Raw genomic sequence first — 13,283 nt, 5'->3', positions numbered from 1 at the left:
TTACAAGAAGACTTTTAATAGAAAATAGAAGTAAATAGAAATGAAGAAATCCCCCCTGTAAAATCAGGATGGTAGATATCTTACAGGGTAATTAGATTAGAAAACATAGAGAACCCCTCTAGGCAAAACCTTAAGTTACAAAAAAGATACACAGACAGAAATAGTTATTCTATTCAGCACAATTCTTTTCTCAGCCATTTAAAGAAATCATAATCTAACACATACCTAGCTAGATTACTTACTAAAAGTTCTAAGACTCCATTCCTGGTCTATCCCCTGCAGAAACCAGCATATTGACAGACACAGACCCTTTGTTTCTCTCCCTCCTCCCAGCTTTTGAAAGTATCTTGTCTCCTCATTGGTCATTTTGGTCAGGTGCCAGCGAGGTTACCTTTAGCTTCTTAACCCTTTACAGGTGAGAGGAGCTTTCCCCTGGCCAGGAGAGATTTCAAAGGGGTTTACCCTTCCCTTTATATTTATGACACGCCCCCCAAATCTCAGCTAGGGTGAAACACTGGCTGGGATTTCTTCCTGGAGCTCTAGGAAAAACAGAGTTAATAAGACACATGCATCTCTAAATATACTACCAAGTACATAAAGACTAACAATATTTTCCACATCTCAAGGACAATTTTAACCAGTTGATTCTGGGAAACTTTCACGGGAGAGTGCATCATTGTTAGAAGCTCCTGAGCTGTGTTGGATGTCGAAATCAAACTCTTGGAGAGCTAAACTCCACCGAAGAAGTTTTTTGTTAGTTTCTTTGACGGTGTGAAGCCACTTTAGTGCAGCATGGTCGGTTTGCAGGTGGAAACGCCGTCCCCAAACATATGGGCGTAGCTTTTCCAGAGCGTAGACAATGGCATAACATTCTTTTTCAGTGACTGACCAGTGGCTTTCCCTCTCAGACAGTTTTTTGCTGAGAAACACTACAGGGTGGAATTCTTGATCAGGTCCTTTCTGCATTAAAACTGCTCCCACACCACGCTCGGATGCATCTGTGGTTACTAGGAACGGTTTGTCAAAGTCTGGGGCCCTTAGTACAGGGTCAGACATGAGTGTCGCTTTAAGCTTGTTAAAGGCCTTCTGACACTTTCCGGTCCACTGAACAGCATTTGGCTGTTTCTCTTTGGTTAGGTCTGTCAGTGGGGCAGCGATTTGGCTGTAGTGCGGTACAAATCGTCTGTAATAACCGGCCAAGCCTAAGAAGGATTGAACCTGTTTCTTTGACTTTGGGACCGGCCACTTTTGGATAGCATCCACTTTGGCCTGTAGGGGGCTGATAGTCCCTTGACCCACCTGGTGTCCAAGGTAAGTCACTCTGTTTAGGCCTATTTGACACTTCTTAGCCTTAACAGTTAGTCCTGCCTCCCTTATGCGCTCAAGGACTTTGTGTAGATGTTCCAGGTGGTCTGCCCAGGAATCCGAAAATATGGCCACGTCGTCAAGGTAGGCGACTGCATATTCTCCTAATCCCGCTAGGAGACCATCTACAAGTCTTTGGAAAGTGGCGGGTGCATTTCGCAGCCCGAAAGGGAGTACATTAAATTCATACAGCCCGAGATGTGTGATGAAGGCTGACCTTTCCTTGGCAGATTCATCTAGCGGTACCTGCCAGTACCCCTTGGTTAAGTCCAAGGTAGAGATGAACTGGGCCCGTCCCAGTTTCTCTAATAGCTCATCTGTGCGTGGCATTGGATAGTTGTCTGGGCGAGTTACAGCATTTAGCTTACGGTAGTCCACGCAAAAACGTATTTCCCCATCTGGTTTGGGAACTAGAACCACTGGAGATGCCCATGCACTTTCAGAGGGGCGGATTACACCCATCTGTAACATATCCTGGATCTCCCGTTCTATAGCAGTTTTAGCTTGAGGAGACACCCGGTAAGGGTGGACCCTAATTGGGTGAGCATTACCTGTGTCAATGGAGTGGTATGCCCGTTCAGTCAGTCCTGGGGTGGCTGAGAACGTTGGCGCGTAGCTAGTGCACAGCTCCTGGATCTGCTGTCGCTGCATACGCCCAAGGGTCATGGAGAGGTTCACCTTTTCCACACCACCACCACATTTCCCTTCGTAGTAGACACCTTCGGGCCACTCAGCGTCGTCTCCTCCCTGGGCTGTAAACTGACAAACCTTTAATTCTCTGGAATAAAAGGGCTTTAGAGAATTAATATGGTACACCTTAGGCTTTCGGTTGGAGGTGGGGAATGCTATGAGATAATTAACAGCTCCCAGGCGCTCCTGAACCGTGAATGGCCCTTCCCACGATGCTTCCATTTTATGGGCCTGGAGCGCCCTTAAGACCATGACCTGGTCTCCTACTTTGAAGGAACGCTCTCTGGCATGTTTATCATACCAGGCTTTTTGCTCTTTTTGAGCATCCTGTAAGTTTTCTCTAGCAAGGGCTAAAGAGGTTCGGAGGGTGTTTTGTAGGTTGGTTACAAAGTCCAGAATGTTAGTTCCTGGAGAAGGTGTAAATCCCTCCCATTGCTGCTTCACCAACTGCAATGGCCCCTTAACCTCACGGCCATATACAAGTTCAAATGGGGAAAACCCTAAACTGGGATGTGGTACAGCTCTGTAGGCAAAGAGCAACTGCTGCAACACTAGGTCCTAATCATTGGAGTGCTCATTTACGAATTTACGTATCATGGCCCCCAAAGTTCCATTAAACTTCTCCACCATGCCATTTGTTTGATGGTGGTAAGGAGTGGCAACCAAGTGATTTACCCCATGAGCTTCCCAAAGGTTTTTCATAGTTCCTGCCAGGAAATTAGTCCCTGCATCGGTGAGGATGTCGGAGGGCCAACCTACCCTGGCAAAAATGTCTGCTAGTGCCTGGCACACACTTTTAGCCCTGGTGTTGCTTAGAGCTACTGCTTCCGGCCATCGGGTGGCAAAATCCATGAAAGTCAGCATGTACTGCTTTCCTCTGGGTGTCTTTTTCGGAAAAGGACCCAGAATATCCACAGCTACTCGCTGAAATGGAACTTCAATGATGGGGAGTGGTTGTAGAGGGGCTTTGACCTGGTCTTGGGGTTTTCCCACTCTTTGTCACACCTCACAAGACTGGACATAGGTAGAAACATCCTTGCCCATTCCCTCCCAGTGGAATGACCCCCCCAAACGGTCTTTGGTCCTGTTCACCCCAGCATGGCCACTAGGGTGATCATGGGCTAAGCTCAAGAGCTTGGCCCGGTATTTAGTTGGAACTACCAACTGTCTCTGAGGATGCCAGTCTTCCTGGTGTCCACCAGAAAGAGTTTCCTTGTATAAAAGTCCTCTTTCTACAACAAACCTGGATCGATTAGAAGAGCTGAGAGGCGGTGGGTTGCTCCGTGCCGCCGTCCAAGCTCTCTGGAGGCTTTCATCTGCTTCCTGTTCGGTCTGGAACTGTTCCCTTGATGCTGGGGACATCAGTTCCTCATTGGATTGTGGACCTAGGCTTGGTCCTTCTGGAAGCGATATAGGGGATGGAGCTGTTTCTGTTGACTGTGAACCGCTCTCCGCTGGTGCACTATGTTGGGATTCAGGCTCCAGCTGAGCCTCTTGTGTAGGGTTATCGGCTGCTGCCAGTTCAGGTTCGGTGGGGCCCTCTGGTGTTGAGGTTGCAAGTACTGGATTCAGTGCTGACACTGGGTCTGGTGTTGGTTGTTCGGCTGGTTCCGGTTCTGGGACTGGTTCCGTCTGGGTCTCTGGGACTGGATCCACTACTGCTGTTGCAGACATTGGCCTGGGGTCCGGGTCCATCACCTCTGACCGGGTCCTGATAGAAGTTTCCGGAACAGAGCTAGGCCTCACGGCTTGTTTAGCCTGGCTGCGGGTGACCGTTCCCACCCTCTTGGCCTGCTTCACATGATTGGCCAAGTCTTCCCCCAACAGCATGGGGATGGGATAATCATCATGGACTGCAAAAGTCCATGTTCCTGACCAGCCCTTGTACTGGACAGGCAACTTGGCTGTAGGCAAACTGAAAGAGTTGGACTTGAAGGGTTGAATCGTCACTTGGATCTCTGGGTTGATTAAATTGGGGTCCACCAAGGAAGCATGGATAGCTGACACTTGTGCTCCGGTGTCCCTCCACGCGGTGACCTTCTTCCCGCCCACACTCAGTTTCCCTCTGCTCCAAGGGTATCTGGGAAGTATCTGGGCCTGTGGACCTCTGGTGTGATTCCAGTGCAATGAACTGTAATCTGTTGGGGTTCTTGGGGCAGTTGGCCTTTACATGCCCCAGCTCGTTACATTTAAAACATCGTCCAGCTGACGGGTCACTGGGGCGAGGAGGGTTGCTGGAGAACGGGGTGGCAGGATGATAAGGGGTCTGGAGGGTTCTTTGGGAGGTAGGTGGGGCCTTGGGCGGCCCCCGGTAATAGGGTGTGGTCTGGGGTGGTCCCTTCTGGTCTCCGCTCCAACTGCGACCAGTTTTCTTCTTCTCTGCCACCTCCACCCATCTGGCTCCAATCTCTCCTGCCTCGATTACAGTTTTGGGTTTCCCATCTAGGATGTATCTTTCTATTTCCTCAGGAACACCCTCTAAGAATTGTTCCATTTGTATTAGGAAGGGCAAATTTACTGGAGATTCAACACTTGCTCCTGATATCCAGGCATCCCAATGTTTCACAATGTGGTAGGCATGTCAGGTAAATGACATGTCTGGTTTCCACCTTAGGGCTCTGAACCTCTGACGAGACTGCTCGGGTGTTATCCCCATTCTGACTCTCGCCTTGGATTTAAACAGTTCATACTTGTTCATGTGTTCTTTAGGCATTTCAGCTGCCACCTCAGCTAAGGGTCCACTGAGCTGCGGCCTCAGCTCTACCATGTATTGGTCAGTAGAGATGTTGTACCCAAGGCAGGCCCTTTCGAAGTTTTCTAAGAAGGCCTCAGTATCATCACCTGCCTTGTAGGTGGGGAACTTTCTGGGATGGGAAGTGGTACCTGGAGGAGGATTGCTAGGGTTTGTTGGTATATTCTGCTGGGCCTTTATCCTCTCCACCTCCTCCACATGCTTCCTCTCTTTTTCCTTCTCCTCCTCCACATGCTTCCTCTTTTTTTTCTTCTCCTCCTCCACATGCTTCCTTGCCTCCATTTCCCTCTTGTGGGCAGCCTCCTGTACCTCCTTCTCCAGCCGCATGAGTTCTATCTGTCTTTCATGTTCCCTTTGTTTTTCCTCAGCCTGAAATTTGGCTAATTCCAGCTGTAGTCGAGCTGAGGATTTGGTCATTCTAACCTCTCTGTTTTTAACTAACTTTACACCCGAAGTTTAGAAATAAACAAACAAAACTTGGCTGTAAAATTTTGCTGTGCTGGAATAGAATACCTATTCTCTGATAGTGATTGTCAGCCTACAGAAAAAGACAATTCCCTTGTCTCTGCTCTGGGCCCAAATTAAAGCAAAAAACCTCCAACTACTTGGAAACCTGCTTACCCAGCCCAAAGAAAAAGCAAATGGGTAGAACACACACCCCCTATTTACTTTTAGGAAGAAAAGAAAAAAAAACCTCTGGGTTGGAAGACTGGATTTCCCTGCAGGGGTTAAGTACCCTGCCTCCAGGCAAAGAAAACCTGCAATTCACAAGATAATCCCCTTTTGTCTCTGCTTGGCCACAAAGCAGAGAAAAAACATTCTGGACTTCCTTTCCAAAGGAAAAAATAATTTCTTTTTAAAATCTGTATTTCTAGTTCAAAAAATCTCAACTGGATCTCAAAATGATTTCAGGTTAATCCCACCGCTATGCCACCATGTCAAGGTTCCTCCCCCACTCTGAACTCTAGGGTACAGATGTGGGGACCTGCATGAAAAAACCTCCTAAGCTTATCTTTACCAGCTTAGGTCAAAAACTTCCCCAAGGTACAAAATATTCCCCCCCCGTCGTCCTTGGACTGGCCGCTACCACCACCAAACTAATACTGGTTACTGGGGAAGAGCTGTTTGGACGCGTCTTTCCCCCCAAAATACTTCCCAAAACGCTGCACCCCACTTCCTGGACAAGGTTTGGTAAAAAGCCTCACCAATTTGCCTAGGTGACTACAGACCCAGACCCTTGGATCTTAAGACAATGAACAATCCTCCCAACACTTGCACCCCCCCTTTCCTGGGAAATGTTGGATAAAAAGCCTCACCAATTTGCATAGGCGACCACAGACCCAAACCCTTGGATCTGAGAACAATGAAAAAACATTCAGTTTTTTACAAGAAGACTTTTAATAGAAAATAGAAGTAAATAGAAATGAAGAAATCCCCCCTGTAAAATCAGGATGGTAGATATCTTACAGGGTAATTAGATTAGAAAACATAGAGAACCCCTCTAGGCAAAACCTTAAGTTACAAAAAAGATACACAGACAGAAATAGTTATTCTATTCAGCACAATTCTTTTCTCAGCCATTTAAAGAAATCATAATCTAACACATACCTAGCTAGATTACTTACTAAAAGTTCTAAGACTCCATTCCTGGTCTATCCCTGGCGAAGACCAGCATACAGACAGACACAGACCCTTTGTTTCTCTCCCTCCTCCCAGCTTTTGAAAGTATCTTGTCTCCTCATTGGTCATTTTGGTCAGGTGCCAGCGAGGTTACCTTTAGCTTCTTAACCCTTTACAGGTGAGAGGAGCTTTCCCCTGGCCAGGAGGGATTTCAAAGCGGTTTACCCTTCCCTTTATATTTATGACAGAGGTACCTGAAGAGATGCCTTCACCCAGAAGGAGCTCAGCCATTCTAGAGCCCTGCCAGAAAAAGTGTGTATAGAGGGGGATGGGGTCATCTGTACAGTATATTTGTACAGAGCACGAGTCAGGGAGGGAATCACATTACGCAGACAGGAATGTGAATGCAGTTGCAGTTTATTGTGACATTAAACCCTAGTTTTACACATTACAAAGCTAGGAAAAAAAAATCAAGCTCAGCAGCACTTCTTATGTACAGAGGAAGACAGCTGTAAGTATGTCCTGAGAGAAGCAGACCAGCCCTGCAAGGGATGCAGTCCTGCATGACTAGTGATGCCACCCTGTAACAAATGGTTCTCGGGAAGTGGGCCTGGGAAAGGACATTCAGGTTCTTGAATTCTGCAGAAGGAAGACCTGACCTCAGTCCACCATCTGCCAAAGCAGAACTACGGCCTCAGCGAGGAGACCCCACACTAGCCATGCAGGAAATTCAGCTGCATTCCCTCCAGCAGCAGGGGGAACCCTTCAGGCCTCCACCTTCTTTCCTTCCTCCACCAGCTCGTCAGGACACTGTGGGGAGTCTCCAGTGGGAGTGAAGGGTCCCACGATCCAATCCAGGGGAATGTTCTGCGTCACGTATTCCAGGAGCTCATCCAAGGACTTCTGGGCCTTGGTCACCATCTCCCGACCCCGGGCAAGGGCACTGCTGGACAGATCCTGGAAACAGCCGGCACTGGAGAAGGAGGCCTGGAGCTCTTGTATACTGCTCGAGACCTGCTGGGCCTTGTCCTGGATAGTGCTGGGAAGGCCCCCGATGCTGCCCAGGAGAGTAAGGCAGGTGGTTTTCAGTTGCTGGGTGAGGCTCTGGGACGTGGCTAGAGCCTGAGCTTCAACCTGCTGGAAGGAGAAAGAGACTGGAGTATCTACAAGTCTCCCCTGCAGATGGGGGGAGTTCGCTGAAGCAGGGCTGTCAGGGCGAGAAGGAGGAGAATACCTTTGCGGAGTCAGGATCCTCCTGCCCTTCCAACTTCCCCCTGCAGCACTGGAGCCACATCTGGTACAGACGGTCCTGGCCATTGTGAAGCTTCTGATCTACGGCTTCCTTGGCATGGCTGATCTGCAGGAGGAAAGGGCAGTTAGCTGGGAAGAGCAGGAGGCGGCTGGCCAGGGAAGCTCTCCCACAGCTAGGTGTGGGCAGCAGGCGGGCAGCACTACTGCAGCGACACAGCTGGGCCCAGGAACAAACAGTGCCAATGGCACTGAGCATGGGCACTGAGCATGGGAGGCTGCAGAGACCGTGACCCACAGCAGCTACAGGGCAGGGGAGAGGGGTCATGTTCTTACCAGGTCAATGATTTGCTGGAGCTGGGAGAGGGCCTCCAGGGTGCGCTGCCTGGCTTGTCTCATCTTGCCCAGGGCGTGCTGGTAGGCTCGCTGGCGCAGCGTGCTCGACAGGGAACCCAGACGCACGTAGTAACTCCGCTGCTCTGCAGGAGCCTCTCCAGGCCCCTCCAGGGGAGTTGTGGCAAGCTCAGCTGGAAGGGGAAAGGGGTCAGTTGGCAGCAGTGGTGCAAGTAAGGCAGTAAGGTCAGGTACGCCGCGCCATTAAGACATTTGTTGCTGGGATGACGTACTGGAATGACGTTCGGTAGCCGCTGAAAACCGCAGGGCTCTCAGGAACCGCAGCAGGGAAAGGAGCAGAACGCTCGCACCTCCTCTGGTGTTGCTGTACCACCCCTAGCTGGCCCTCCACCAGCCCTTCCACGTAGTTGCATCTCCTGTCTGGAGTCTGTAGAGCCCCCTGCACAAGGCAGGGTGGGGTCGTTTTGGGGGAAAGGGGGGTCACGTGCCTCCCCCCCGCTTTTGGGTCCCTCCCATGAGTTGCCGCACTGGTAAGCATTAAAATCTACTTGAACCACCAGTTGGCAGGGCCAGGATACAAGGCAGGGATGCGTTCAGCCCTCCCAAAGCTTATAACCGATGTAGTCTTTCCCAGGGCACGTTTGGATGCCCTGCAGCACCGAGCAGTAAGGCAGCCAGAGGCTGCACAGGGAGCAGCGTCAGAGCCATCAGACAGGGCTAGCTGACGGCCCAGCACGAAGGAACAAAGGGGACGGCTAGTAGCCAAGAAAGGTTGCTAGGCAGCCCAAAGGAGAGGTGGCTCTTTTGGCAGCTCAGCTGTGAGCACTGAACAGCTGTGATTCCAAACCACACCCCAAGACACCAGGGTCACATTGGTTTGTATTCAGCAGAGGGGATCTTACCGAGCTCCTCCTCGGTCATGGGGAGGTAGTAGTCCACCAGCTGCTCAGATTTCCCCAGTGCTGTGTCTATGCCACTCGCAGCCATCTGCCCCATGCTGGAGCCCATCACTGTGCTCATGCTGCTGGTCACGGCAGATTTGGTAACCTCCACGCTCTCCTGGACAGCCCCTTGGGCCATGCCCACCATGCTGGTCACTGCATCCTTGGCCTCAGTGACCAGGCTGCAGACTGCATCCTTGGCACCCACCATTGTGGCACGCACAAGCTCTTGGGCATCCAAAGCCACCTAGAGGAAAAGGGGTCAGAAGAGAGGTCACTGAACGCTTAGCAGAAGTGAAGAGCCCACAGCCTCATCCTGCTCCAGGACCAGCCGTGACAGTCGTGTGGTTACCTTCTCAATCGGCTGCTGCAGGATGGGCAGCTGCTCCTCCAGTCTGTCCAGACCCCGACAGGCATATTCATTGGCTGCTGCAACTGAAACATAACCACAGAACTCGTTCCCTTAATTCCTTCACGTCCACAGATCTCATGGGCCTGCTAATCTGTGTACACTGGAGGACTGGTGTTCCTTAGCAAGTGTCCCCAGGTTACTGATGGGAAAGCCAATGAAGAGGGGTTGGGCAAGTTGCCCAAGGCTATGGAGCCAGTCTGTTTCAGAGCCAGGTTTAGGAGTCAGGAGATCCGGCTGCCAGTCATCTGTTCATCCACCCCCAGCTTCTCCTAGAGGGTTTCAGGAGTCTCCAGTGCCTGCCATGGGCTCAGATCCTTTTAGCATTGGAGCTGCTTCCTGTGCCCTCTAGCAGGTATTGCTCCATGGCATTAGGTGCCATACACAGTGCATGTGGCTGTGTGGTACGGGGCCAGCCATGCACACCAGGGATTGTGCCTGGGCACTGCCTGCCTCTAGGCTGGTCCAGCTCACCGCTGGTACCTGAGCAGGAATCCCCACCAGCAGCTGCTGCAGCCGTCAAAACTCCTCCGCACAAGGCCAATGTCTTGGCCAGATCGAGACTAGGAGCTCGCTGAGTTCAGGGGAGCAGGAGAAGGGAGTTTTTGGATTCTGTTTCCTGCCAGTTGGAGGCAGAGTTCAGTAGTCGGCCTGGAGCCACTGTAGGCTGAGCCTGCCCCCAGACCCACCTCCCCCGCCACACACACAGGAGTGTTCCTGCCTCCCTTCCCTTACTCACGCTGTGGCTCCAGCTGGTCCAGGATGGGCTGTGCCCCGGTAATGGCAGCAGAGGTGATGACCCTCTCTCCAGTCTCTACTACCTCACAGACCCCTTTGATGGCTGGGTGGGTCTCTTTGCTGGCAGCGTAGCTGGCAGAGGCCATCTCACAGGCAGAGCTGACCAAGGGCAGGCCAGCCACCCTCTCCCCTGCAGTCTAGGGGAGGGAAAGAGGAGTCAGCTGGGGAAGAGCTCCTGGCTTCTCAAGGTGCCCCTCCTGTCTCTTTTCCTCTGCAACTACTGATTCTGTAGGAGACTGTCCAGCTCTGAGGACAGTCTCCTGTCCATTTCACCTGGGTTTCAGTGGCCTGCCTGTGACATTAGTTACAGACCCAGAAGCCTGGTTCCATTGGAACAGCTGCCAATATTCAGCAAGGTCTCAGGAATGCCGTTTCCATCCTGGCACACCCACCAACAAAAGAGAACTCTGTCATGATCTCGTTCCGTCAGCGAGAGCAGGAATGGAGAGACCTTTTCTCTTTCCAAGTGCAGTCTCTCTCGATCAGGAACCATGTCTTGGTCCAGCACCCAGTACAATGCCCCCACTGGGCATTGCAATCAATGGGATTTGCCAGTGTTGTAATGCAGACAGCATTCACAGGGTCACCTGTGCTCCTCCCGGATTCAGGAGGCACTTGTGGGCAGTGACTACAGCACTCAGAGCTAGAATCATTGGCTAGTGTTGTGGTTACGAGTCCCTGTCTCCAGCAGTGGAGACATTCAAGCTAGAACAGCCTTTCCAGCCGCCAAGGACACCTGCCTCCCCAGGAGGGACCCACCTGTTGCTCCTCTGCCTGGATCTCCACCTGTGGTTCATTTTCCTTAGCAGACATGGTGGAGTGAGATTTCCCTGCAAGACCCGAAAAGGAATATTGAGTGGCTACAGCAGGAAACAGGGAAATCAATCTTGTGTAGGAATACCAGGAGAGCTGCTCCCGGTCCGTTTTCTCTAAGAGCCAGACCAGGTTGTCCCCCTGCAGTAAGTCTCTCTCTACAGAGAACAGGCCAGGGCCTTAAACCTTTGACCTAAGGCAGGCTCAGACAGCCAGTTCTTCAAGCCCAGGCATGCACTTGTAATCCACACATCTTGTGGGTGTGTTCTTCTGTCCCATCTCGTGGCACCAGGAGCAGTTAGAGAGGAAGAGATTAATTTATCGGCTTTACGGTCTTAGCTAAGAGTCTTATGGCTTTTAGCTCATGCAGTAGAGGCTCATGCATTTAGCTCCAGAGGTCCCAGGTTTGATCCTGCCCATTACCAGGGTCTGTCAGTGTTACACACTCCCAAAGCTTCTCCTCAGACTTCTACACCAAACAATGCCTCCCAAGGGGAGCACCAGGACACCTGCACAGCTCATCAGAGGCACCCTCCTAGTTTAGTCTTTTCCCAGATAGTACCGGGGCTAATTCCATTTGTCCCAGAGTACCATCACTGACAGAAGTTATCCTGCTGAAGGTAGTAGCACACAGAACACTGAATTGAGAAGGTACCACTGGGGAGCCTTCAGGGACCTCTTGAGTGAGTAGTGTAGGAGTCTCCCTGGATACTGAATTACATAGGAGATGATCATAATGGTGCCTTCTGACCTTAATATCTATGAGACTACATAGGAGATGCCCACTATGGCACGCTGGTTATTTTAAAGCCAATTTAGCTGGTAAAAATACAAATAGTTTCTATTGTCAGTTAAAGATGGTCTCGTAAAGAAACAGATTCCAGTTCAGGTAAGTTGACACCATCACTCCTAGAGGCAAGAGTGAGAGCACTAACTAGAAAGCTAGGGCCAGGAAGCATTTCCCTTATGGGAAGACACCAGGCCTATTTTCCTTTAGTGTTTCCTGCATTATCTGTTTCAGATCCATATTGGTTACCCAGCACTCCAGTCTCAGCTGAATCAGCCACCTCAGTCAAGTGTTTCCACCTGCAGATCTTTAGGACAAGCCAGAACTCAGACCACAACCAGAAGTCCCATTCCCCATCCCTGCGTGGGAACAGCATAGCTTTGCTCAGGTCGAGAGGTGAGTAGGAGTTTTTCCCCTAGTCCAAACTCTAATTTAGTTCTCCTTGTTAAATATTCTATTCTCCTCTAGGGAAGCCTCCATCTCCTAGAACATACCATTACTGTATGCCTCCCAGTCTGGAAGGCAAATAGTTTCCTTCCCTGGACCATTTGCTCAGAACACTGAACTCAAAATGCTTTACACAAGTACAGCTACTAAGCACTGAAACTAGCTAAGAGCTTCTGACCATTCAATCCTAGCCACTACTGGCCATCAGGCAAGACATTGGGTCACACTCTGTGTAAAAAAAGAGCCCCCATCTAAACAGATACAGAACCTAGGAACCAGGGACATAACACAGAGGTTAACCACACATCTTACCAAACTTCCACACTACTAATCCTTTGCCAGTACTAGGACCTACCCCCTCAGCCATTATATTCCTGTGATGATGTCATCATGGGGCTGGACACACTTGACAGACAGCTCAGGAGACCAATCACACAGCTGCATTCTCTACTTTGCCCAGTGAGAGCTGTGAGCCCATGAAAAGTTACAGGGTGTGAGAGTTGCCAATCTTGGTTGGATGTGTTCCTGGAGGTGTCATCACATGACAATCTTTAATTAAAGATTAATCTTTAATTCCTGGAGAGTTCAGGACAATCCTGGAGGGCTGGCAAACCTAGTTTCAGATTATGAGCTGTTTGGGGCAGGCCTTTTACTCTGTGTTAAGACAGTACCTAGCACGATGGGATTCCAGGTCTGATTTTTGCTTTGAAATGCTACGGTCATACAAATAATAATAATGGTTCATATTCTCAGAGTACTCCGGTTGTTCTCTCTGAAGAGCGCCTTTACGCTCCATTTCCCTGGTAACATTTTCAGTGTAGAAGATTTTTGACAGTAAAACCGTCTAAGAGAGGAGAGTGCTGATAGCTGTTGTATTATTTTCCTGTCCTGCCCACTCCAAAAGAGGCTGGGGAAGTTATTCTGGCCCAGCTGGCACAAGATACTCCTTAGTTCATTTATAGCTTTCCTGTTGGTTGACTTGTCCAGGGAAGAGAACATGGCACAGGTTTTTAAAGGTATTTAGCTATTGCTCCTCTCAGCATTGCAAGGCCTAAGTGA

The 13,283-nt window shown here is 50.2% G+C and overlaps 1 protein-coding gene across 1 annotated transcript; it reads right to left on the bottom strand.

Moving 5' to 3' along the window:
• Positions 1-7,192: 7,192 nt before the first annotated feature.
• On the bottom strand, positions 7,193-12,078 carry LOC144264716 (perilipin-3-like). Its single transcript, XM_077816501.1, has 8 exons — positions 12,027-12,078; positions 10,937-11,007; positions 10,119-10,314; positions 9,323-9,405; positions 8,932-9,217; positions 8,012-8,202; positions 7,662-7,784; positions 7,193-7,564 (listed from the first exon to the last, which is right to left on the bottom strand). Exons 2-8 carry the CDS (start codon positions 10,988-10,990, stop codon positions 7,193-7,195), a joined length of 1,305 nt encoding a protein of 434 aa, XP_077672627.1. The 5' UTR covers positions 10,991-11,007; positions 12,027-12,078.
• Between the last annotated feature and the right edge of the window lie 1,205 nt (positions 12,079-13,283).

The sequence above is a fragment of the Eretmochelys imbricata genome, chromosome 5, assembly GCF_965152235.1.
Source record: "Eretmochelys imbricata isolate rEreImb1 chromosome 5, rEreImb1.hap1, whole genome shotgun sequence".
Classification (NCBI taxonomy): domain Eukaryota; kingdom Metazoa; phylum Chordata; order Testudines; family Cheloniidae; genus Eretmochelys; species Eretmochelys imbricata.
Note: the sequence above shows the minus strand (reverse complement) of the source record. Positions and strands in the feature narration are given on the sequence as shown.